At 37.1% G+C, this 26,810-nt stretch overlaps 3 protein-coding genes across 7 annotated transcripts; 2 read left to right on the top strand and 1 right to left on the bottom strand.

The window, feature by feature from the left end:
* Positions 1–291: 291 nt before the first annotated feature.
* Positions 292–6,213, top strand: LOC140224593 (uncharacterized). The gene is made up of 4 exons (XM_072300373.1): positions 292–676; positions 1,418–2,880; positions 3,424–3,609; positions 4,434–6,213. The coding sequence occupies exons 1-4, from the start codon at positions 570–572 to the stop codon at positions 5,537–5,539; spliced, it is 2,862 nt and encodes a 953-aa protein (XP_072156474.1). The 5' UTR covers positions 292–569; the 3' UTR covers positions 5,540–6,213.
* Positions 6,214–7,175: 962 nt separating this feature from the next.
* LOC109029541 (xaa-Pro aminopeptidase 3) lies at positions 7,176–12,932 on the top strand. Of its 5 annotated transcripts, none has more exons than XR_011899865.1 (3): positions 7,176–7,236; positions 10,666–10,835; positions 12,703–12,932. XR_011899865.1 is itself a non-coding variant. In XM_019040027.2 (3 exons), exon 1 carries the CDS (start codon positions 7,969–7,971, stop codon positions 9,562–9,564), a length of 1,596 nt encoding a protein of 531 aa, XP_018895572.2. In that variant the 5' UTR covers positions 7,584–7,968; the 3' UTR covers positions 9,565–9,593; positions 10,666–10,835; positions 12,703–12,932. The 5 variants fall into 5 exon arrangements, 1 of the variants encoding a protein (XP_018895572.2); XR_011899862.1 differs by having other exon boundaries at positions 7,182–7,391; XR_011899863.1 differs by having other exon boundaries at positions 7,182–7,305.
* A 221-nt stretch (positions 12,933–13,153) lies between these two features.
* On the bottom strand, positions 13,154–25,426 carry RfC38 (replication factor C subunit RfC38). The gene is made up of 8 exons (XM_019040030.2): positions 25,146–25,426; positions 23,526–23,663; positions 22,800–22,965; positions 21,842–22,041; positions 20,718–20,836; positions 18,529–18,697; positions 16,133–16,347; positions 13,154–13,434 (listed from the first exon to the last, which is right to left on the bottom strand). Exons 1-7 carry the CDS (start codon positions 25,230–25,232, stop codon positions 16,159–16,161), a joined length of 1,068 nt encoding a protein of 355 aa, XP_018895575.2. The 5' UTR covers positions 25,233–25,426; the 3' UTR covers positions 13,154–13,434; positions 16,133–16,158.
* Positions 25,427–26,810: the final 1,384 nt, after the last annotated feature.

Genomic DNA, 26,810 nt, shown 5'->3' on the forward strand with positions numbered 1-26,810 from the left:
AAAAAAAAAATTGTGAGGTTGTTGTGAGGTTAATTCTTCCTTTGTCGAATTTTCTCAGGTCTCCTCTCCTCCATAGAGAAAAAAAAGGAGGTGTTTGCATTTCGGGCATCTTGGAATTTTTTGATGACTTGATGACGTAGGTGGGTACAGTGTGAAGGGGACGTCCCTGTACCCAGCTGTACCCACCTACGTCATCAAGTCATCAAAATATTCCAAGATGCCCGAAATGCAAACACCTCCTTTTTTTTCTCTATGCCTCTCCTCGTCTTTCGCCATAATAGTGATCAGGGGGTGGAAAGTCAGGTGGGGGGAATTTGTGAAGGTTTGGTTTCAACGCTTGACCGATGGAGCGCTGCTGTCGCAGAAATTGAGACGTCAGCGGTCAGCTGATCTCGAAGCCTACTCCGTGGTGTGGCATGGAATTCACGTGGGTTTTTCCGAATCAGCCATAGCCATTGCCATAGTGAATTATTGGTTACGAGTATACGAGTACGTTCGCAAAAGTGTAAACAGTTGAATTGAACGGATTTGTTTGTGTGGAGTTTTATAATATTTGACAATTTGTGAAAATGTCCAAGTTTAAATCGTGTTTCGTCGATGGATGCTTCCATAACGAAGAAAACTCGTCGCACTTATTCCATCGTTTCCCGACTGCCGGAAAACGGAATTCCCAAAGGTAAATAATGCATGTTTTATTCATCACTCTTCTCTTCTCACGGTTTGCACCAATAACTATATTTCAAGCCGTGTTCCCCTTTAATGTCATGGATAATGGGTCGTGATATGTATCTTACTGATGACTGTAGCTTTCGAAAAATCTGGGCCCAGGCTCGAAGTTAATTTCAAGTATCAGATTGCTCGGTACATCCTTTCACATTGTGTCGCCCAAAAATGAATCTTGGCTGCTTCCTGTGCCGATTGACGACGTTAAAAGAATGGATTATAAGTTTTAACTTAGATGTAAATATGATTAGGAAGCATATCCCTATTTGTAAATTCTCTATGAGATCAGAGTTCTGAGTTTGGCCTTGCCAAGTCTATGCAATCTTTATCTCCCTGTAATTTTCTCTGTGACACAAGGTGTGAGTTTACCGCACTCTCGACGCAGCATTCACTTACACCCAAGCTCATATCGTTGTGCAAACATTTTGCCAGTCAAATATGCATTTTTATTGTCTGCTTCATGAAGCAAGTATGTGCTATGAGGTCAATACTGATGATGTCAATTTGCAACTTGCTTGCTAAAGATGATGAGCAGAAGCCTGTTTGAAGGATTCTGTAATTCAGAATTTGAAGACTTAAGAATACTCTAAGGATGACCTAATTAAAAATAATCTAAATTAACTTCTGTTTTAATGAGTCATTTCTTTATGCTGAAACATAATTTTAATTCTCTTGAATTCTTTCTGTGTTGCAGGGTTAACACTTGGGCAGAATTTTCCAAACCAGAGGCACCTCTAGACTCCAGTGAAATCCAGAAACTGTACATGCGTCAAGTCTTTATCTGTGGAGCTCATTTTACTGCTGATTCTTACCAGGAAGTTAATCCCTCAAAACTCCACATCCATTCCATACCCAAAATTCCTCCTTCTTCTATACCGTCCTCTTCCTATCCCATCGGATCTCCTTCCTTATACCCACCGCAACCCTCACCTCAGTATCCACCAACTCCTCCCAGTGATTCCTCAAGCGACCAATTCCCAAGCACCTCTTCAGATGGTCCTTTACCGATGGACATTGATCCTGTAATTCCTTCCGCTCCTCCAGAACTCCCCCTCACCTGCCCTGGAGAAATATGCTCCTCTGATTCTACTCCTACCTCTGCTCCTGAAATCCCTCAGCCACAGCTGGACCCTCAGAACACCCCAGTCACGCCAGAATCCTCCACTAATGAACGTTCTGCCCGTTTAACTGCCTCCAACAAAACACCAGTCTCTAAACGATCCCTTTTGAAAGATTTAAATGTCACCAGATTCAATAAGTTAACCCCCCGAAAGCAGCGACTTCTGTTGTCAAACAGGCGGAAAGAAAGGTCCCTAAAAAGGATGAAAGATCAAATTAAAAACTTGAAAGTAAGAACATCAAAAACTGTCATTGATTTACCTGCATTCAAAAATTTTCCACCTGCTTTAAAACTCCTCATAGAATCCACTTTAAGAATTGGGAATTGCAAGCCCAAGGGAAGGCGATGGACGTTGGAGGATAAGATTCAAGCGCTAACCTTGCACAAGAACTCCCCAAAAAACTACGCCCTACTCCGAACCTTCTTTCCTTTACCCTCTGCTCGTACTTTACGTTCCGTACTCTCTAAAGTTCCTTTTTCACCTGGTATTTGTCAACCAGTCCTAGACGCTCTTAAGAAATCAGTAGCAGCGATGAATCCGCTCGACAGATATTGCACACTAATGTTCGATGAAATTTCCCTGCGCCAGCAGCTCTGGTACAACCGAGGGCAGGACCGCATCGAAGGTTTTCAAGACCATAAAGGACAAGGGGTCAGTTCAAAGTTGGCAGACCATGGTTTGGTTTTCATGATACAAGGTTTGCGGCGCCATTACAAGCAACCTGTGGCATATTATTTAAGCCATTCAGCGACAACCGCAGAGAGACTGGTGATTTTCATCAAGAATGTCATCCGTGCATGCAGAGATGCAGGCCTGCACATAGCATCCACTGTCTGTGACCTGGGGACGAGCAATGTCAGTGCCCTGAAGAAGTTGGGAGCAACACCGGAAGAACCTTACTTCTATTTAGATGAGGAAGAGAAGGGTAAAATCCACACTATCCTGGATCCTTGTCACCTGCTGAAATGCACCCGAAACAACCTTATGACCAAAGATGTAACATTTACCGTGGACATGAATGGGAAGAAGGAGACCGGTGAGTTGTATTCATTACCATTCAGAATTCCCTCTTCTAATTTTTCTCTTTCCATTCATTACTGAAGCACTCCTGTTATGCCTCAATTGTTGATCAAGTTTCCTCTAAATTGGATGTTGCGAGCTTGCATATTCTTTCAAATTAATTTTTGAGTCGTGGGACTGAAAAATTTAGATTTAAACTTTATGTTTAAGGAGTGGAAGAGCAATGCTCAGTTAGGGTAGGTCCACTATTCTCAAACTAAGTTTAGCATCCTCTGGTAACAGATCCAGCCTTCTCTTCTAGAAATCTTGGAACATCCAGTTGCATGAGACTTTTTCATAGGATGAAAATTGCTGATGAAATTTTAAACGTATACTTGCCTTGTTCAATTTTTTTTTCTTTTTTTTGGCTGATGGAGCATTTTTTGGTAAGATTTTTTGACTTCCCATCATCTGTCATGCTGAACGCAAACTTAAGTTTAAAACTCTTTTAAAACATAATTATTGATCCTGCAAGTGGCATAGAATTCCTAATAATTCTTAAATACTCTCCTTGTTCCAGGCACAGCCAAGTGGTCCCATATCCAGAAAGTAGCCGAGGAAGACAAGAAATTGGTTTTCCGCAAATTAGCACATATAGATGACGATGACCTGAACCCTGATCGATGTAAGAAGATGAAAGTTGCTGCTGCGGCTCATGTGCTTAGCCATACTGTTGCCAGTGCTGTCGAGTATGAACATAGGAATGGTAAGGATCAGGCTGTATTTCTCTCCCTCCCCACCCCATTTCCATCTTTTTGTGTTATTCACCTTAGTGTGTCAAAACTCAGAGCAGGGAATCCGTTTTTTCAGTAAATCCCTTCTAACTTTCTGGAGTAAAAATATTTGTGGAATGTTTCATACAGTTTTTGTTTCATTAGATTGCTATTCTTTCCATCTTTCGGAACAGTCATGAAAGCAACAAGGTACGGCGCCAGTCAGCAGCCCCCCCCCCCCCCCTCTCCAACAAGCATTGGAAGAAAAGATCTTGCTTCAGAATTTTCAATACTCATTTTCAATACCCAAAAAGTTTTCCTAATCTGTTAACTGTTTCTCCAAGAAGTGCGTGCTACAACCGTAGTTCTAAATGAATCTTTGATATAATTGAGGGGCTTTTCAGAAGAAGAGCCTGCAGCAAAAAATAGTGTTGGAGAAAATTGAATTTTAAGTTTCCATGATTAGTCTCTGGCCATTGAAGGTAAGTAATATCGGGAATTGAAATCAAAACTCTGATATTAGTAACGGACAGTGGCCAGATAGTAATTATGGAAATTTCAGACGCATTTTTCTTAACGCTGTTTTTCGCTACGGGCCCTTTTTACGGGGAGCTCCATAGTTGTTAATACCTAGATAATGTTTCTGATCTGATAGATGCTTATGTTGCACGAGCAATGTCACATTCTAATTGCTAATAACACCTCATTATCGATTCAAATGTAAATGTGCCAAGTTTGTTTCATTATGCATGTGTCCGTGATGCACCCGACTGAAATTCTAATTCTCTTTGTTTCGCTCTGATTTGTTTCATTCCAGGTGTTTTAAAGGATGATCCAAGTGCCATTTTCACTGCCTACTTCACCAACAGCGTGGATGACATGTTCGATTCAGTCAATGGTCGTGGTATGATACCCTATAAGGGGAAAGTGCTGCGCACACGAATAGATGAAAAGAGCCCTCACATTGCATTTTATGAAAAAAGTATGCGCTTTGTCAGAACCTGGAAATACACTGGCAAAGAAGCTCCTCCTCCGCACATACCTGGCTGGATTACTACATTTAAAGCAATTAAGTATTTATGGTTAGATTTGAAAAAGGTAGGATTTTTATACTTAGATCCTAAGCGTCTCAACCAAGATCCGATTGAGAACTTGTTTGGTCTCATTCGAGCTAACTGCGGAGGTAACAGTAGGCCGACTTGCCCCCAATTTGCGGCTGCATTGAAAACAATCATAATTAATAACTTTGCCTTTTTAGATATTAAAGGTATGAACTGTGAAGCTGATGAAGCCAAACTTTTGACGAACTTGCGATCATTTCTAGAAGCTGAGGCTGAACCAATTGAGAGTGTAAGCGAAGTTCTAGACAGTTTAGTCCCAATTGGTGGCAAGACAGAGAAAGAGATGGAAGCAGCTGTTCTCAAAGGTGGAGGTGAGGCTGACACAGTTGCATATATTGCAGGCAGCGTAGCCAGATCTATCCTCAGTAAAGTTAAATGCTTAGATTGTGAGCCAGTGTTAAAGACTGATTATAATGTAGGGCCTATCAGCGCCGCTCACTCCTGGATCAGCCAAAAGGAGTATAATAAGTCAAAGCGTAGTTTAGTTTATCCCACACAGAAATTAAGCACTTGTGTTGGTTCTTGCCTCCATTTTGTGGAAGATTTCCTAAATAAACGACCCTATGTCAGAAATATTAGGGAAACCATCATAACCATCATGACCAAACAGTATGATTTTTCATGGCTGGAAAGTTGTCCGAATGAGGACCATGTTGAAGCCACGTTGAAAATGATCTGCGATGGTGTGTTTTTTATCAATGTAAAATGGTGGTGTCAAAGGTTTAATAAGAACCTGTCCGCAACTCAGTTTGCCAAGAAGAAGAAGGTTGAGAAGAAAATCAAAACCTTGAAACATGTTTAATTGTTCATCGACTGATTTGCTTTTCAGCACAGCATCCTTTGCAAACAGAGTTGCTAAAAGAAATTTCATTGAATGAAATTTTGTGAAATATCTTTTTTTCCCCATGAAATTTCTTCCTGTAATCTCTCACGAAATTTCTTAACTCTGTTTGCAAAGCTAATTATCAGATTAAAAATTAAGGAATCTGGCACTGAATGTATATTGTAGGAAAACAAATAAATTTATAAAATTAAGTGGAAATGTAATGAAACACAATTTAAATGTAATATATGTAAATGAAGTATTGTCAATGTAATGTGAGGCTATGTACTGTAAATCTAATGTTAATGAAATGTATACAATTGTTTGATATCATTACGCCTGCTTGGCTACTGCTCACATGAACTTGCTTTGTCATGTGCATTTCTTTTTCGGAACTTTTAAGTTAGGTCTGCCACAGAAATTTCAGGATGATTCATGAAAAATTAGCATCAGCAGAATACACCTTTCCAATACCTTTTTAAGCCTGTCTTTGTGGTTTGTCCATTATTGTACCTTCTTAGTGAAGTCTTTAAAAATCTATATCTTTTGGAATTTTTAAAATTTGAAAATGTTTTCATTTTTTTGCATAATACAGAATACATTATCCCTCCCAAAATTACTCTTATCATTTAATTTGCATCCTCAAGAATACACTTGCACACGGAAAAAATTAAATTGCTGATTTACCAATTATTTTGCTTAAAAAAGTGACTGCAATGTTTCAACATGGATTTCACAACCAAGAAAAGCTACTTTAACTACTATTGTACCTATGCTAATTTAACCATGGGGGCGGTCAAATTAGGAATTTTTTGTTGTTAAATCTACTTTGAAATAATCCAGTCACTTTTTTTAGCAATTGAATTGTTAAATCAGCAATTTAATTTTTTCCGTGCAGGGCTCATGATTCGCATCATTGAGTTCAAAAGAAGTTAATGCAGGAAACTGTGTGTTACCTGCTTCCGTGTATACTAAGAATATTTGAAGCCATTCAATTATTACTTAATTTTCTTGAAGTTACCTTCTGCAATCAGTGAAATCATGAACGCTTAAATTAATTTTTTGCAAGGAAAAATATCTTAAACCTGTATTTGATATTTTGAAAATTAGTGAAATTTTTCTCTCTATTTGCGTGTATCTCTCCTCACTTCTGATTGTTCTTCCTTCTGTTTCATTGTGATAAGCGGTAAAGAGAAATTGTAAAGTGTTGCTCACGGAAATGAGTCCTTGCCTTTGACACAAGACCAGACAATCTATTTTCTCAGTCATTCATTTCTCCAAATAATGATAATTCTTTCATGCTATTTAGGCAAAGTATGAAATTTAAAATTCTTTTGGTGTTTCCTCTCAGCTCACTCTTTTAACTGACGCAATTTACAAATTTACCGCAATCGCTTTGAAACTTGGCGCTGCAAAATCAGAAGTGAGAAGGGAGCACCGATAGGTCATAGATAAAGCGTGGTAGGAGGACGCGGGCGGGGCCGGTAGGAGTAGGGTGCTGCGGGGTGCGGGGGACAAGTGTTTCACGACTTGACCGATGGAGCGCTGCGAGCGGTGAGCTCGAACCTTAACAACAAAACGAACATTGAGTGACCATTCTCTAGTAGGTCTGTTTTCTCTGATAGTGATTAAAATGTGATCATTCCTCCTGTCTCAGTGAATAAGTTTTATTATTTGTACGTATCACACGGCAACCTCTGAAAATTAACTCTCGCTTTTTTTACCCTCGCGAAATTAACTTGAGCGTAAGTTTCAGTGGGAAAGTTGTACATCTCTAAGTTCTACTACTCCTGACTCCTGTCTCAAAGCCGATTGAAACTCCTTTTGACTGGTTCGTTTAGCCGTCCTTAGTGAATGTCGGTTTTATCAGCACTTATCGAGAGACAATGAAAATTTCTAAGCTCTTGGTAGACTAGCTGTAGGCGATTCCGAAAATGTACCTTCAGCAAACGCCTTAAAAGCATGCAAGGAGAATATCTTCCGCAATGTGTGTCCATGGAAAGAACTTATTCTGGAGGTAAAACAAAATATCGTAGTTAATCAACTGACTCAACTCAACATAGGATAGTTTTAGTTGATGTTTTTGATTTGACCTATAATGAATAATTCAGCTTAGTATCTATCTGCCGTTCTTTTAAATCAGTTTTGTGAATGTAGCACTCATACTACCATTAATCTCTCTAGATGCCTCTGGCGATTTTAAGAACTCTCTTATGAGGATTAGTCATGTGAAGCATTTCTGTAGGGCAGCAATGGTTTCTCACCTGGTGCTCATCTTTGAATTTATTAGTGTCAACTAAACTACTGTGCATCAAATTCATAATCTTTTTGTCCTGGAGGGATTGTGGCGAATTGATGGAACAGCACCTAAATTTGACTGCTTAAGGTTTGCAGAGGACTGAGCAACAATGTTTTCTGCAAGTGCATTTCGGAGCTCTTACCTCTGCTCTATGTGTCGCAAAGTCGCTCTTAATGGCTCATGTGCTTCCACTCAGAAGTCTCTCAGCACTCAAATAGAGAAACTAAACAATCGTCCCAACCCCAAATTCGTCTATGGCCAGCCAACATATGAATCTCATCCTCACTTGATTAAACCTGAAGAATTAGTGGCTGGCATTAAACTTGAGGAATTTCAAGAAAGACGAAGAAAGCTCATATCATTAGTCAGTTACCAAGATCCAAACAACAAGACAAAAAACTTACTGCCTGGAAGGAAGAACACTAAACACATTATTGTGATACCTGGAGCAACCAAACAGTACATGAGCGACAAAATTCCGTATGTGTTTCGGCAGAATTCTGACTTCTTTTACTTAACAGGTTGCTTGGAACAAGATTCGGTTCTTGTCATTTCTGGTGAAGGAGAGGAAGATTTTATTTCTACTATATTTATGAGACCAAATGATAAACAAGCAGAGTTATGGGATGGGCCTAGAACTGGCCCTGAAAATGCAAAACAATTATTTGGTGTAGATAAATCATTTCCTGTCAGCGAATTAGTTCCATATTTGTCCTCACAAATTTTAGAAAGTCCCTCTCATGCCCTTTGGTTTGACAATCTTCCACAAACTCAGCCAGTCGTAAGCACCTCTATCTCTGCTCTCATGAATAATTTGAAAATTAAGGTTCCAGAATCTCCAAGGCCCTATATTCATCAACTAAGACTGATTAAATCTTTATCAGAGCAACGACTAATGAGGAGATCATGCGAAATCGGGTGCAAGAGTATAGAAAAAACAATGGCTTGGACCAAGGCTGGCATGTCGGAGCATGAACTGTTCGCCAAGGTAGATTTCGAAAGTAGAATTGGTGGTGCAGACCATCTTGCGTACCCTCCAGTTGTGGCAAGTGGCGATAATGGTACTATCATCCATTATATTGAAAATAAACAAAAAATGAGAGATGGAAATCTTGTGCTTATGGATGCAGGTTGTGAGTTTAGAGGCTATTCAAGTGATATAACTAGGACATGGCCTGTGAATGGAAAATTTTCTCCAGTGCAACGGATCATTTATGAAGTGGTTTATGAAACCCAAATGGAACTGCTGAAATTGTGCGAAAATAGGCCGTGTCTAGACAATCTATTTCATTCTATGTGCCTCATTCTAGGGAATAAATTGAAGGAAGCAGGAGTGTTTAGTGTCAACACCACTGTGCCTGAATCTCTCAGCAAAATGGCACATGAGCTTTGTCCCCACCATGTGAGTCACTATTTGGGAATGGATGTGCATGATGTAGGAACGGTTCCAAGAACAATACCTCTTCAACCTGGCATGGTATTAACCATTGAACCAGGTTTATATATAAATAGACAAAATCAGCTAGCAAGGCCAGAATTTCGTGGGATAGGAGTTAGGATTGAAGACGATGTTTTAGTCACTGAGACAGGAATTGAAATCCTCACGGAATCTTGCCCCAAGCACCCCGATGATGTGGAGAAAATAGTTCAGTCAATTGATAGTATCCAATCAATAGTACCGGAACCAGAAGGAATTTTACATTGAGCAGAAATATATTCTATTGCTATCATTAAGTAAGTTATTCCTGATTTTTACTGCTCTTCAGCTAGAATGCAAAAAATTATTTTTACTTATATTTAAAAAATTCAGTTTTTAGCTTGATACAAAACAGTTTTTTAAAAATTTGACAACTGGTAAATCTAGTACATGCTGAATAAAAACCAAGGTCTGCTTCACTATCAGCCTAGGCAGCAATTAATAGGTATAATGGGCTCATTGCACACTAGGGAACAAAGTTCACCCTTCCTTCTAGACTTTTAACAATAGGATGATGTTATAATCCACCATAAAACTGCAAAAACACTCATTTTTTGCAGTGTTTCACAATTTCTGCTCCTGTTCTATTTTAACAAAACGAACAAACCAACTTTGAATTTTGCTTGAAAAATTGCTTGGTTTTTTCATAGAATATTCTTCATCCAGAGAAATTGAGAGAAGTTTTCCAGAAATGGCAGTGAGTATTTTGCCATTCGGGAAATAAATTATGATAGGTAGTATGCAGTGCAGCAAAGCAAGATAGGTAGATGTTTTGGCAGTTTCCTGTTTGCAGAAAGTTCTGGTATGTTAGGTTTATGAATCTAATTGTGACCTTGGTTTTCCCAACCATGCAATAGTTTTTCAGAAAATCAAATATTTTCCGGTTATGCTTTCAAAGAAATGCATATTTTCTACCCAAAAATTTAAACTAATGGCACTGAGGTCATTTTCGGAATCAAAACATGTTTGGCACCCTGATATAAACACCAGACTTGGTGGTAATATTACTATACAGAAGTTCCTGTGCAAGTTTCTGGTCAAACTGAGTAATGAGACGTGTATTCAACATTTCACCCGTGTTATCTACCATCCTCGCTAAAAAATAACATAACTAATAATGAGAAACAAATTATTTTCCAGAAAAGAATCGTCCACCGGTGAAAGGGGGCATAACATGTTTTTGCAAAAACTTTACTGTAGAACAACTGGGAGGAGGGGGATCAAAACTCCAGAATCTACTGTTACATATTTTACAAACGGCCCTTACTGCTGCTCAAAAGGCACTTTTTATTTTTTTGTCACTAACTAATTTTATATCAATTTTTCTAGGTCATAAAAACAGAGCTGCAGTTCACGTCCCACCAACTTCACAGAATGGACCAATACCTAAAGTTTGCCCGAAAGTTCAATAAAGGTGTAGAAATTTTAATTGGCTCTCCACGACAATTTAGAATAGCGTTGACACTCTTTATAGCAGCCTCAGGGATGACTTATGTTGTGTAAGTTTCAACTTCTTCCACCATTTCCCATTAGATTTAATTTCATTTGTCGCTTCACGTGACTGGAGGAAAAAACATAACCAGGGCATTTTTATGCTTCCTGTTGTCAAGTATTGATGAACCAAAAGAATAACTTTAAATACTCTGCACGCCGCAAGGAAACTGTTAGCTTTTGAGTTTTGTGCCTTTTTTGCATGGACTTTGGCACTGCAAAATGCACTAAACACATTTTTCTATCGAAATTGGAGTGGAGGTGTGCAGGTACTTTCACGAAATCAAAATCCACTGAAAATTTCGACTGAAATTGGCCCTTGTAACTAGCCATTTCTTATTAAAGTTATGGTCACCCATAAGGAGAGAGCAGAGCGGCTCCATCACCAAATAAAATAACCACTTAATTTGGAGAAAGAGCTCCAAAAAAATAAAAAAAAAATAAAAAAAACAAAAAACAACAACAACAACAACAACAAAGGACAAACAAAAATCTGGAACATTTCTTAATATTAACACTTCCATTTTCAACCGAAAAATAAAAATAAAAATGAGCCGTCGATTCACTGTTATTCTCCGTCTTGCAATAACAGCGAATCAACGCCTCATTTTTATTTTTATTTTTCGGTTGAAAATGGAAGTGTTAATATTCTGAAACGTTCCAGGTTTTTGTTTATCCTTTGTTGTTTTTTTTTTTTTTGCAGCCTTTTCCCTAAATTAAGATGTTATTATATTATGTGAATTTTGCCTGATTAAGTTGTTTTACATTCTTTCAACAAAGTTCTCCCATTCCAATTAGTGGTTGCATTGCGAGGTTTCCAGCAACCAGGAAAGTCAGGAAAAAGTCAGCTAGAGAAGACGCGTAATTAGGAGAGTCACAGTCCCCTGCAAGATTGTGAGCCAAAGCTCACAATTTAGCCGTCGTTGATCGAAATTTGAGTCCTCTTAGGTCTGAACCGATACTTGTTGCTAGGAAATGATTATTTTTGTGATTCTTTTTACTTGAAAAAGAGATCAGGGAAAAGGAAAAGTAAAATCTCCTAGATACTCAAGAATAGGTGCATTTTTAACTTTCAGTTCCCTATGATAGTTGAACTTTTCAAAAAGTTTAAATACCAATGTAGTTACTCCACAATTTTTACAAGATAGTGTATTTGTAATATATTACAGTACCAAAGTGCGCATGTAAAAGGCTCAGAATTCACAATCTATTAGTTTCCTTGGGACGCACAATGTATAAAAGAATATAGAAAGAACCATAAAAAAAAAAAATAAAAGTTAACGACTTATGTTCAAATAATAAAACCAGCACTTGACGCTTACCCATACTATAGAGAAAATTCACAATTAAAAACCCGGAAAAGTGGCGCAATCACTTATCAAAATTTATTGATGGTTTAAATTTTTAACTCACCCTAAAAGTACCTGTCTATGAAAACAATTTAAGCAAATTACGGCTTGATATAATTTTTTGTTCAAAAGATATGGTATTTTAAAATTTTCAATCCGGCAGTGCTGCCAAATAGTTGGGCAGAGATTCTTTTGATGAGACGAAGCTTGGGATTTAGGGTCGGCTCCTACACACTGAAATTTGATGGATTTTTTTTTGGGGGGGAGGGGGGGGGCTGATTTTAAAAATCCTCCTTTGCAGTTATTGAAAAATGAATGATAAAATTGGTGTATTGGTATCGCTTTGTACCAAAATGTTTTAATCCTCTTCTTCTGAAATTCATTGCAGTGATATGTTAGACAATGTCAGTTTTCAGCTTGCAATATTGATTCATAAAGAGAAGTGCGATATGTATTTTTTATGTTAACTTTGCACATACCTTTCATTTTCCACTTGTCTTTACTCTACTTTTTATTTTTTTTTCAGCAAAGAATTTATGAAAGAAATGGATAGAAAATACGAAAAAATGGCAGAGGATGACCGAATGTTATTGGAACAGGTTAAACGTGACAGAGCTGCAGGACGTAAAGTTTTTTTTGATATTGTTAAATAGAAGAATTCCAGAAAAAGACCTAGTTCGTTTTTGTAATATATTATATTAATTTTGTCTGGTTCTGTTTGAAAGTGTAAATAAAAACTTGTACTCCATTTTTTAATTTTTTTTTTTTTTTTTTTTTTTTTAGTTGCTCAAATGTATACAGATAATTCAAATTGTTTAGACCCAAGTACATATACACAAAAATACACTTAACCAAATTTTTTTGATAAGATTGCCAAAAATACTATTTTCAACATATACTACTTGTGTATCTTTGCAGAATCTCATAGCAAACTATTTCGCTAAATTAAAATCAAATATAATCACATACAGATCAAATTATAGGTTCAGAAGTGTACTTAGTTTCTTTTTTAATGAGAAATTAAAAAATTATTACATCATATTTTAAGAATACTTTTTTATAAAAGGAGAGGGTTGAGAAAATAAATTAATTACAATCCAATGAGACGAAGAGCTAAGATTTCGAAAAATGCATCATAACAACTCGAGTGCGAATCATCAATGATTCTTGACAAAAAGACCTTATCTCAGTTGATGGTCAGAGATTCTCCGTAGGTCAATTGGACTAGGTTTAACAAACAAAACCACCAGATTGTCATCTGGAAAAAATGAGGCAAACATAATGTTAAATGCAAGAATAGTCGCAAATTTTCTCCCGTCAAAAATACAAAGTCTTTAAAACTATTTTGATCTTAAACGGTCTTTATAATTTGCTCATATCATAACATCAATTTTTAAGGTAAGGAATGAAACTTCAAATATCTTTTGATTAGTTCGATTCTTGGTGCATTTCTGCCAAACACCTTCTAATTTTGTATCATAAAATGGTGTTTTGATGGTTGACAGCTGTCTGATTACTATGGAAATGACAGCTAACAGATCAAAAAACACAGAGGCAAAAAATAATCAAGTCTGTCCAAACGCAAAGTGTCTGCATCAAATACTGACAAAGCTATTACTTTTTCGGCAAATATCTCTATGAATACCTTTTTTCTTACATTCTAGTTTCGTGCTAACATCGAGCCACTGTAGAAAAAGTGTGCAGTACTGATTTAAAAAACCAAACAGACAGAAGTCAAGGTTTGTCCTGCCCCATATGATGATTTCTATAACTCAGTTTTTGGACAGACAAACTGTCAATTAGTATAGATTGAAAAAACTCAGCTTTCGGTTATGTTTCCTTTATTGTCATGCACAGGATTCAAATATCTGAAAAGATTCTGTAATACGTGACTTACCCATGAACTATAAAGCTACTGGTACAATTAACTAGTGCAAAGATAGGTGAATGAACGCAAACAAAATACCTGATGGAGTCAGGACTTTGATTTCTTTGAACATAGCAATCGGCAAGTTGCACTCATCACAAAATCAAGATTTGATGATTCAAGCTCAGGGGCTCATAAAAAATAATAGGATCTGTCCAAACATCAAGCTTTCATGTCCAATTTTAACAGAGATATCGCTCCTCAAAAACATGGCATACAAAATCATCCACTGCAGTGGTAATACATATATACCATGGTTTTTTCAACCTTGAATTCGTCCATCAAGCAACCGGTGTGTATGGGTGTATCACTGATTCAGGTGGAAAAAATCATGGTAAATGATGCCATACATAATTTTTTTCAAGGAACGATTCCTCCAGTAATATTGGACGTGGAAACTTGGTGTTGGTACAGATCTCACTATTCTGATCTAGTCCATAAATCTAAGTCCAAAACGCTATTCTGTGACTAGCAAAACTGGCGTATTAATGAGCATAAATCTATCTTTTGAAGTTATGATACAAGTGGATTAGCTCAGTGTGCTAACTGTTTTTATCACAAAGACGACTTCCGCCTTTAGAACGAATAGGACGTATTTCCATCAAACGGAACTATGAGCCTTGTGACGTGAGCCCTGTTATGCACGTATTCTTATGGGTCTCAGGGCTCATGTCTTGATGCACATCGTTCCGTTTGACAGAAATACGTCCCATAGTACTCATTAGAGAGGCACCTTCACAGATTATATAAGTGCAGATTACAGTAAAAAAATGTTCTTCAATGCAATTTTGACAATGAAGATAGATGCATCAAATGTAAAGTTTTTCGGGTGAACATGGTTTGACAGGAAAATGACTAGCTTCAAATTTTTAAAAGCTTCATTGGGCTCTTATTTAAGGTCTAGCTTAATTTAAATTTCATGACTAAAATTTTAAAAATTGCCATGATATTGAAACCTGAGATGAAGTGGAAAGGAAATAATAATAATGCAAGAGTTTGCCAATAAGTAAGTTCTGATATTTTCTTTATTCGCAAATTTTATAGATGGATGAAAATTGTAAAAAGTCTTACGTTGGCCATACGCTTAGTTTGAAAACAAGCTTTGTTTTTAAAATTTGACTCACTGGTCATTGAGATTTACGACTTTTTCTGCACCCATTTCCTCTCATCACAGGTCTGATTTTTCTACTTCTGCGGCATTGCAAAGATGGCATTATCAGGTCGCAAAATTATGACAACCATTTAAAGGATGCCAAAGGGCTGTTACTGGTTGACTACGTACCACATGGTAAATACAGAAGAGTACTGATAAGTCCTAGAAAAGCTCAGAACTTGGATCAAACGGAAACGGCCTGGACTCCTGAGCCAAAGAGTTCTGCTCCTACATGACAAATCTGTAGCCTTTTCTCAGCTAGAGTCCCTCAAGAAATGTTGGGAACTTTCATTTCATAGATTTTTCCACAATTGTATTATTTTTCGCAGATGGCTCCAGGTGATTTTTACCTTTTCCTTCAACACAAATCTGATCTCGGTGGTCACCGTATTGGTAGTGACGAGAAGGGGATGAAACACATCAATAGTTGGATCCAAAATCAGACACTACAGTTCTTTGCTAATAGGATGAAAAACTGGGTACCGAAACTGTGAAAAGTGCGTGGAAAAAGAAGGTGCTTTAATCACTTTTCATTCAAATTTCCTTTTGCTGAGAGCATTACAGATGCCTTGAAATGAAATGCGCAGAACGTGCTTAGAAATCGGACCCGCGGTGAAAGGAGATGGGTGCAGAAAAAGTTAGATATCTTACCAACCCGATGGTCAAATTTAAAAAACTATGGCTTGCTTTAAAGCTGAGAGTATGACCAATAAAAAACTTGTTACAGTTTTGCTTTATTGATGATATTTGCAAAAAAAATAGCAAAACTTACTTATTGGGAGATCCTCAAAAAAAAGAGGAAAAAAATGAGGACAAAGAATAATATTAGTGTGTACATGCAGTTGACTTCTGCTATCATAATGAAGCAGGACTTACTTAAATACTTCAATTGATGTATAAACTTATATCATTCCGCGCACTGATTCTTCCATGAATTTTAGATAAACTGACATAAATCTCGCAACGAATGCTTCCAAGTGAAAGATGTCCTTCGAGCCTTTGTGTACTTGATGCTCATACTTGGCAGCTAGTTCTGTGACTTCAGTTTTAATGGTCATATCACAACTTTTCGCAAGGTCCCTCAGAAGAAACTGAAAAGAGGAAAAATAGCATTGAGACCATCCATCATGTAAAAGTGACATCAGTGAGTGGTTACAGAGTGAGGGTGTCTACAGATTCAACAGGAAAAAATTATGATTTTTTCAGATTTTCTCTGACCAGTATTATCAAAAATTTCCTGACTTTTCACATTAATAGTTTACATGCGTAGAACCAGTTCTTTTTTGGTATTCTTGACCATGTGAGTAATTGTGTGAAAGTGTGTTAGTAAATGCTGCGGAGGGAATTGACCAAGCTACAAGTAGCATGCAAGAGTGTGAATTTTTGCTATTCAGCCGTGCAGTTTCACCCAGTGAACTCTGCAATATGAGACTTTATGATCCGCAGGATTGAAATATGACATTTTTGGCCGCAAAGAATCAGATATACTTAAAAAAAGCTGATAAAACAGCTGGAAACTTAGATCCCTCTAACCCTCACCTACGTATACGTTTGGCAGGTTGCATCCATCATCACCCTTTTTCACTATATTGGCATACATTAAATAACTTTTCCCTTCATTTGAAATGTGATTCTGTCATAAAAATTGTTTGCTTTGATCAAACTTGTTCTAAGAGAAAGGAAGAAATTTGACTGAAATTTCCACGCCCGGAACAAATTCACTTACTCAAGTAAAAACATTGATTTCTTAAGTCCTCCCTTTATGATCCCGTGTGTCCTCCACAGCTTTGACCAGATAGCCTCAAGCAGTGGCAAGGTATGGGAAAGTGGTATAGGTGGAACCGAATATGAGAAATTATTTTTGCCATTAATTTCACTCTGAATGACAGAGACATGTGAGCCTTTTCTCTTAAGGGATTTATCATCCAATAGTCACTAAAATTGCAATTCCTCAATAAAAAATACTCCGATATCCAGTATTTAGTATGTAATTCAGAACATAGAACCCCAAATCAGATCAAAAGGTTTGACCAAGGAGATGGCTTATGTTTTTTTTCTTCTTTCTTTCTTTCTTCCAAGATTTTTCGAATTGCCATTCTTTTTCAAATAATTTCCTGACTCTTCCCTGATATCCTTGACCTGATAGCATTCCCGGACAATTCCACGTTTTCCAGAATTGTAGACACCCTGAACTAATTATTTTACTTGGATGAATTGTGTTCTTACTCTGAGCATGAATATTGACGGTGAAAAGACAAAATTACAGGTTTTGACAGGGATGTTTGAAAGTTTCTGCTCCCTTTTCATGTTTTAAAACAATATTGCTGGATATTTTAACAAACAATTTTCAAAGAATATTCTAGAGAGAGCGGAGGAAAGTCAAAAATAATTTTTTCCTTTGAAGATAGTTGGTTATTCTTTAATAAAAAATTGAAATTCAATAGGAAATCTTCTATGTTGTGAACCGAGATACCCCCACCCAGTCGGTTGATAGTTTTACTATCACCACAGAAACGATAACATGGTGGATTTGATAGTTTCACCATGACTACAGAGACAATAAAATTAATAAAGTCAGAAATTGAGAACATAATAGATCCATTGCACTTCTCTTATAATCGTGTTTTGATGCTTACAGCTTATAGATAAGCAAACAAACTAATAAGACCTGTTAAAACACCAAGTTTCTGATCCCAATATTAATTATTCATCGAAAAACATGGCAAGAGATGTCATCCATCGCGGTAGGGTATAGCACAGTTTCGTCTGCCTTGATTTCATCTATCAGTGATACACACGCTTGCATTGGTTGCTCGACATAAAGCATGGAAGAAACCAAGAAGTAGGAAACTGTGGTATCCACTGCAGCAGTGGATAATGTCATACGACAAGTTTTTTGATGGGTGATATCTCTGTTGATATTCAATGCAGCAGATCTTCTTAATTATTGCCAATTTGGTGGTTAAAACAATAAAAACATGATTCTGTGACAGATGCAACTGATCCACTCATCAAATTTGACTTGCAGAATGCGTTTCTATATTTTTCTCCTCTTTGGTCATTCCGTTTTTGAAATTTCTCAAAATGCGGCTGGGTCAACTCCATCTTCTCTTTTGATCTGGGCCGCTTAAGGTCTTGTCTCTGTGTAACATAAACAGGTTTCTGTTGCTGAAAAAACAGCAAAAGAAAATCAGTAGTTCTATTTATCTTTTTTTCAATATTTATGGGAATAGAATAAATTTAGATTCTTGTTTAATAATGGAACCTCTTACCTTAAAAATTAAATCCGTGGGAATTCCATGAACTAGCATCTCATATAACTTTGCTCTGACTTCTAACAGTTTTTTTGGAGATTGTTCACTGAGGATTGATCTGGCTGTATCCTGAATAAAGGTTAGCCAATCAGGTTCAACAATAGGTTGATTTGATGTAAAAGGATACCTAAGAAAATAAAAATAATTTGAGTGAATCGTAGTGACAAACAGGTTGATTTTTGGTCTAGACTGAGAAGAATGAAACTAAGGAAGTCAATGCTTGTGTCTCAGCTGAGCACCATTAGTCCAGTTTATCATTATCAACCAGGGGTGAAAAAGCCCTATCACACTCCTGGGCAAGCAAGTGAAAATGTGGAAAAGGAGAAAATTTTAGACGGTCAAAAGTCGAAAGTTAAAAGAAAAAAGAAGGAAAGGTCATCACTTCTGAAAGTCGTAGGAAATGGCATGGAAAGCTTACCAAAAAATTGTTAAAAGCAAACTGGTATGCGAATAAAAATAAAAAACTTGAATGATTCCACAATCTTGAGCTCTTCATTGAGACCTAAATATTCCGAATTTGAGTCCGCTCTAGATCAGAATTTTAACTTTTCTCCTGCCCCCTCTAGTTGAACGTTCAGTGAAGTAATTCTATATGAAAGGTTGGCAAAATGCCTCGTACATTGGGGTTGCGGGGGTGGGGGGAAAGAAACCGCCTTCAGTGTCAAAACTTCAATCAGTGATTCATGAGTTATTACTTTTTTCCCCCTTTCATTTAGTATTAGAAGAACTGACATTAGTTGACAATGATTTCTCATTTGGTAAATTTTGTGGGTTAATACCTTCTAAATTATTAGAAAAGAGACAGAGGGAAGCCAAGTGATCGGTTAGTTGTAATGTAATGCTCAAAGAAAGAAAACATGTTCATTTCAGTCATTTTAACAGCAAGAGAATTGATTTATCCTGTCTCTTGCTAAGAGAGTCATACAACTAAACAGACCCCCTACTTTCCACAACGATGGTTTCTTTTCGATGAATGCCACCCAAAAGGCAAGTAAATGCAATAAGTTCTATTTTATACTCATATTTCAACACCTATCTTCTTGTTTTTATGGCTTTCTTTCACAATGTGTTCTCATTGAATTCAACCCAAAAAACATCTACTATTTTCAGTATTGTGCAACTGAGAAATTTTTCAGTGACTACTTTGGATTTTCTCGAGTAACTCACAGAATGTAAAAATTATAACAAGGAATCAACAAGGAAATTTAGACACCTGGCTCTAAAAATAAAAAAGTAATGTTCACTGTAAACCCTTGGATTTTTTTCTTGGAAAAAATTGTTGAGAGGGGTAATGGAAGCAAATTTTACGATATTTGGATATATCCATGCAAAAGAAGTATATCCGCGAAGTATTTCTCATGGTGATGGACTTTCATGGCGGAAATGCATCCACAAACGATAAAAACCTTTACAAATAAGGCCAGAAGTTTAAATAACAGTGTGGTCTTGCACTATTACTAATTAGAGTTCAAATTTTGGAATCTAATGACAATTTTTGGAACTATTTGGCCTTGATTTCTCTGCAAAATAGTGTGGACCCAGCACTATTCGACCACCCTCTTGTGTCCACGAATAGTTCCAAAAATTAGGAAGTGAGCAACAATTTCCTCCTTTAGTTCATGTTTCCATTTCATTTGACAGAAAACTATAAAATATCAAAACTGAAATGAGGGACTGGATTAAGTGGGATTCTCCTTTTGTCAGATAAAATAGTTTACTTTTCTACTTGTAATCAAATAATAAAAAGAAAGTGATAAGCACTCATTCAGTAAATTATAAAATAGCTTGCAGACATAAGCTTGGGTCAAAAGACTTAAGCTATCAATCTAAAAAGGTCAGATATTCAGGGCTCTAATTGGTTCTGGCTGAAGGTGCGAATAGCCTGGATTTCAAAGCCCAAGCTCTACACAACCAATGAGAACAAGATGCTCCATCAAACTGAAGCAATCTGCAGTACTTGATGGCGGTGTGCTCTAATTGGTGGAGAAACAACCTATGGCGGGAACAACTTTGTTGGATTGATGAACTTAGTTTGATCAGGTGACCTAGACTAAACTAGACTGAATAAAGGTCCTGAACTATTTAAGTTAAAAAATGTCTTTTAAGGTTCAATGGGTGACGAGAAGATACGAGGAGATGGAACTTACTGCTTCACTTTGCAAGCTTCACACATTAAAATGGCTCTCCTTAAATTACGATCACATTTATCAGCTATTCTATCAGCTAAATCTTCAGGTAGTTGCAGTCCTTCCTTTCGACAAATATTCTAGAACATTCATACAAAATAATTTATTGTAAAATCATAACTGTTAGTGCAAGAATGGACTAGAGAAGAATGTTTCCCCATGAAAAAGTTCATTGATCCCTTTAGATTGAAAAATGTACCCCACAATGGATCAAAATTTTTCGGTTGTTTCTGTTTACATCAGTTGAGTTACTGACACAGGATTTGGTTCAAGTTTTGATTTACTGCCAACCTCTACAACAACAAAACAAATTCCCTTTGGGCGACAGTGCACCTTTAGCATTTGGTTTTCATGTTAGCAGCAATGAAAACTGCATTCAAAATTCTCTACCCAATCCCCAAGGGATGTGAAATGGTTGGACGTAAACATTGACCGCAAGTCATCAAACGGCACACTTTATTGTTTGACTTCTGGCGAGTGTTTTTCTTTGTTAGTCGGCAGTTCTGAGAAATGCTAAAAGTTAATTGAATTCTCTCACAGAAATTCACATCTACTACTTAATTTCTAAGAATTGATTGACTTAAGTTGCGCCTGCATACTGGACCACTAGACACAGTCAGAATTGATGTATCATATGATACATTATTTCATCAAATTGGCGCGTAGAACATGTTGATTATGTAAAAAAAAATATGAAAGAAACTTTTATACAAGAAATCAGCATTTACAGCTTGCATCAGAATCGGTCAATTCAAACTTTTTCTTGTAAATTACTAGAGTATGGTTCACAAAAATCTTTATCCTCCTTTGGAACATGTTAATTACTGGAAAATGTATTGACCAAGGAGGTTCACCCAAGATTTTCTGTAGTAACTCAGGTCGGAACATGAGGGTGAGATCGCGTTGTCCTTTTCACACAAACACTCATATTCCAGCAACAGGGCTGATTCCGCTCCTCATGCCGCAGCCCATGACGTTTCATGGGGAATGCGGATCCCTGATCTTACGTGTAAAATCAGACAGTCGAGAGCATTTCTGAAGTCACTGCAAAATAAAGATGTTTTCATAGTTCAGCTCTAACTTACAAATAAAATTGAAGTGATTTCAGGTTTAGTGGGAGCCGAAACTCGGATACTCAAACACCTACTCCGAATGGCAGGTATGACTTGAGAAGTTGAGTTGGCACATAGAATTAAACGACACGTAGCTACATACTTTTCCATAGTTCGCCTGAGTGCATGTTGGGCATCTTTTGATAAACGGTCAACTTCTGTTAGAAGTATCACTGAAAAAAGAAAGGAGAAAATACAAGTATTATGATTATTCCCTGTGGGTGATCTTATTAACTTCTCTTCTTCACTTACAAGTAAACTCTGAGCAGCCCTGAAAAGAGACATCTGTATGTGTTTTTTTTTTTTTTTTCACAGAAAAATTTTTTTAACCCTTTTTGCAGGATGACAGGTTGGCTTGGATTTCCCAGTTTCTTAACTTTCTTTGACTTTTACAGTTTTTGATTATACAATTCCCTAAGGCTCGCGTCAGACAAGTTGGCAGTTGTTTACTTCTAACTTTTACACACAGTAGACAAATTCAGCAATATCTCCTCAGGGGTAAGTAGTGATTTTCAGTGCCTACTCACAACAGCATCATGGTGCACTCAATCAATCTTTCATTGCTATTAGACAGCCGCAGCGCAATTCCTTGCAAACAGAGAGCAAGCAACTGCCAACTTATCTGACACAAGTTTTACCTATCTTTTCCTTCATTTTTTGAAGGTATTAAGCGTGAGAATTTCGCTTGATTGGAGACTTCCAATTTTTGCTGATAAAAGGAGTGTGATTGAGGAGAGTTAGGATGTTCAAGCTGATAAAGAATTTCCACGTTCAACAGCAAAACTTCCTGTCTTTTCTCAATTGAGTAAAATGTTCAGACATTTTCAGGTTTCTTCTGGCTTTTGAAAAGCTTGTTAGGTAAGTACCGAGTTTTAGGGATACCATGCAAAAAAGAAAAATGCAAGAGAGCAAAGTTAAAAATGGTACAAACCTTTGAAATCTCTTTGACCAGATGAATCTAATTGATGTGTGGCGGCAGCATTTTTAATTAACTCCATTACTACGATTCGATCATAAATCCCCGCATCACTAGGATTGACCTCTATGTGATAATTACTTGCTACTGTCATAACTTCAATTTTTTTGTTTGATGGAGTCTGTAAAGAATAAAATATTTTTCAACAAAAGTAATATTATAATTCGTGCTAAGACTAAATTTTCTGGAGCAAGTAAATTTCTAGGCTTTCCATACAAATTGATGCTGACTTCCTCGTAAACAAGACCAATCCACACAGGTCAGTCATTCCCGAGGACGAGTTTTAGAACTTTACAGCGCAGTGACCTAGTATTGAGTGCCTGCAATATATTTCTTATGGGAGCACCCATTGTGACGTAGCATTGAGTTCTGCGAGTTAGGGCCGGGCGGGGGAGTGGATTTCAAAAAAGCTGCGCAATGACTGACCTGTGTAGATTGGTCTTGCTCGTAAAGAACATAGTTTAGATACCTCTGCATGGATGAGCTGAAAGTAGGCATCAGAGGCCTAAGCCTGATCATATGGACATAAGTTCCTCTTATTCCTGATTTTCACATTTTGGCTTTACTACAGTTAATGGGCGAATTGTCTTGATCAATAGGCATACTACTTCCTCTAAACTAACTTTTAGTCCAAATAAGAGCCAAAAAAGTACAAGAAAGTAGGTAGTTATAAAAACTAACTGTAAAATTCATGTGCTCCATTCTTAGTCTTTCAACGCCTGATCCATATAGTTCACGAAGAAGAGCCATGATTCTGGTTTTCTTGCCTGCTCCAGAGGGTCCATAAAAAAGAAGATGAGGGAAGTCACCCTGCTGAACCTAGAATTAAATAGATTATTATCAAGGTTTAGTACATACAGTCAGTCAAAAACAGAACAAGACTTTACTTAACAAGACTGGTTAATCAAGATTTCACGCACTGCTCAAAATAAAATCAGGTGCTTGGCAATTCTCCATAGGTCCCATTCATCTCTTCTGACCTAACAAGCCTGCTAGTATGACTATCTAAATCAACAGTTTGGTGAAACTTTTTAAGTATCAGGATACAAATTTTTTTCATTGTAGTAGATCTACAGAAAATTCTTCTATATGCGCATGACAATGTCATTCATGAGTAATTATTACAGCAAACAAAATTTTCGCACTGAGGCATGTTTCCTAAACTACAGAGTAGGTACAAGATTACTAAATCGGTTTATCAGTCTAATGCAGGTACAATCAGAGACGGCAAGTTCCATATAGAGGAAAAATAAATGTGGCATGGGTAGCACTGAACAATCCTCTGATTATAAAGACAGGGAGTTAAAAATATTTTAACAGAGATGATAAGCAAATGAAGCTTCTTGAATTCTCACCGTTCGCTGCTCTGTTCATCATCTGACCCAGGGGCGGACTGGTAGTCGAAAAGTTAGGAGGAGACCTAAATGTGAGGGCTCCTCCTGTCATTAGGGGGCCCCTCTAGGAAGGTCCTGGGACTCACCCCCGGTAAATTTTGAAAATTTCACACTCTTTAAACACGTAGGCATTATTGGAGTTGGATTCTACAGCACTTGAACTTCAAAATAACCCATTCTCAGGATTCATCGGGGGTCCCTTCATCACAAATGCTTTTGGCGACCTTCCATGTCTCTTAGAGATAACTTTTCAAGGAATTCGGGGCCTTTTAGTGATTGAAAAGGATAAGAAAATTACAACATTACAGGAAAAAAACGATTATTAAAAAAAATTCGCCGCTGCAAATTATTAGGGGGCGATCGCCTCCCCGTCCCCATGGCCAGTCCGCCCCTGATCTGACCATGATAGCTCAAGGTACACTCTACTACAGGTATGGACAAATAGAATTATAGAAAGTCGCCGAAACGCGTAGATTTGACAGCGCTCAATGGTACGACTGCAGCGCCAAATTGAAAACTTATTCACTTTCTGTTCTGAGAGTGGGTCTCGTCAATTACGTGTTATTTTTTAGTGTTCTTAGTTAAGTTTTTTGTTAGTTTGACTTTGATCAATTTCTTAAATTCATCTGATAGTTTACTGAAGCTACCAGATCTGCCAGAACCTCACTTTGAACTGCGCGACGAAGACGATACAACTTGCGACCACACTCGATGGCCTATATTCTTAGCGCTGCTACTTTGGCACCCCGTTTGTCTATACCTGTAATACAGTTTACCTTGATGATAGCTCCGAGTTTAGGACTAAACCCAAATTAATGCTGTTCATGCACTCTAAGTATTGACTCCTCACTCAATCCGAACCAATACTTTATCAACTTAGAATAATAAAACGTCAAAAAATACTTACAAGGTTCTTCAGCTGCGTGGCTTGACTTTTATGATAATCAAGTTTGAGCAACGAATTCGGCCTATACTTATCAACCCAAAGAGTCATGTTCGCTGCAAGTGAAGGAGGAGGAGATAACTTACAAGGATAAAAAATAGCTATCAATATCACTTCGAGACCTAGTAGTAATCCCAAATAAATCACAGATCCTAAAAGTTAAAATAAATCCGTGTGTACTATCCGTATCTACTGTTTCGGCTAGGCATGAAAACTGTGCATTTGCAAGGCAAGGGCAACATAACCTAACATAACAAACAAACCTGAAATTCCCGCGCTTATAGAAGTGCTGCGTGCGCATGCGCTCCAAAGAAAGTATGAAAAATTGGCGCGGAGCAATTATTGCGCGTTGGCTACATGCTCTGCAGTTTTACAAGAGTGATAATTTCTCTCGCTATTTAAGAGGAAATCGCATCGGTACATGATTGATTGGTACGTATGCTCAAAACTACATAATTTTATCACAGTTAAAATTTTTTAACAATAATTTTTGCCTTCACCCAACGGACACAACTCAATCTGAGGGCTAAATAATAATTGAGGAGGAAGAAACTGGAGGGTTCTCAGCCCAAAAATCACCTCCTGAGAGTAGCTTTCAAAGTTTTGGTGTCAATGCTTTTAATCTATAAGGTATGTGAGTGATAGCATGATGATGAAGTCAGCACAAAAAAGGTAAAGCTTCTTCAAAGTTAACACTTACCAGATTTACTGTTCTTCACTGAAATGCATATCGTCATCGTTCATGAAACTACAAAAACATGAATCTCAGTTTGCGAGCTGAAGACTTCCTAGCATTACTTGTTTTCATGAGGGCAAAATCGTAAAAATGCCTCTACAAATAGCATTTCAATTAGTGTTAGATATTATTTCATTTTGCAATTTTTTAGCTTGCAAGTTTTTGTGGAATACTATATATATATATATATATATATATATATATATATATATATATATATATATATATATATATATATTATATATATATACACGCTTTATAACGCACTCTGGCGTTCTACGACACCCAAACGCCACATATGCCTGTCTTCCCAGAGGTTATCGGGCAACTGACGAAGGAAATACTGACTCGGGAATACTTTTTTCGGAACAAAAATAAAGACACAGAATATTTTTGCAAGAGTTCATTCAATTGAGAGTCTAATATCAAAACACACACACACACACACACCCTCACACACACACAAATGTATTTGCAAAACATTCAATGATTCTTTTATTTCCATCTCTCTGGTTGATGGTACAAATCGAATTGAATTGAATGAAACAATAAAGAATCCATCCATTGAAACGCTCTTACTTCAGGTGAAAACAGTTAAAAAGCCATCAATTATTTTTCTTGAATTGACATTACATTTTCTGACTGAGAAAAAATAATTTTTTTTTTTTTTTCCTAGTCTGATCCGACAATTATTTTCTAAAGAATTAGAACATGTTTTCGAAAAATAAAAGCTATTATTTTTTTGTTCCAAATGGGAGGCGTGAATGCAACTCTTACTGAAGAAATCGATGGCAAAATGAGTCTATTTTGCGATAGATTTCTTTACCAGATGAAATTATTTTGCAAGTGCCTAATTATTTACCTTAAACAGCCAAAGTTCTCAAAATTGATAG

This window comes from Bemisia tabaci, chromosome 5 (genome assembly GCF_918797505.1).
Source record: "Bemisia tabaci chromosome 5, PGI_BMITA_v3".
NCBI classification, from domain to species: Eukaryota; Metazoa; Arthropoda; class Insecta; order Hemiptera; family Aleyrodidae; genus Bemisia; species Bemisia tabaci.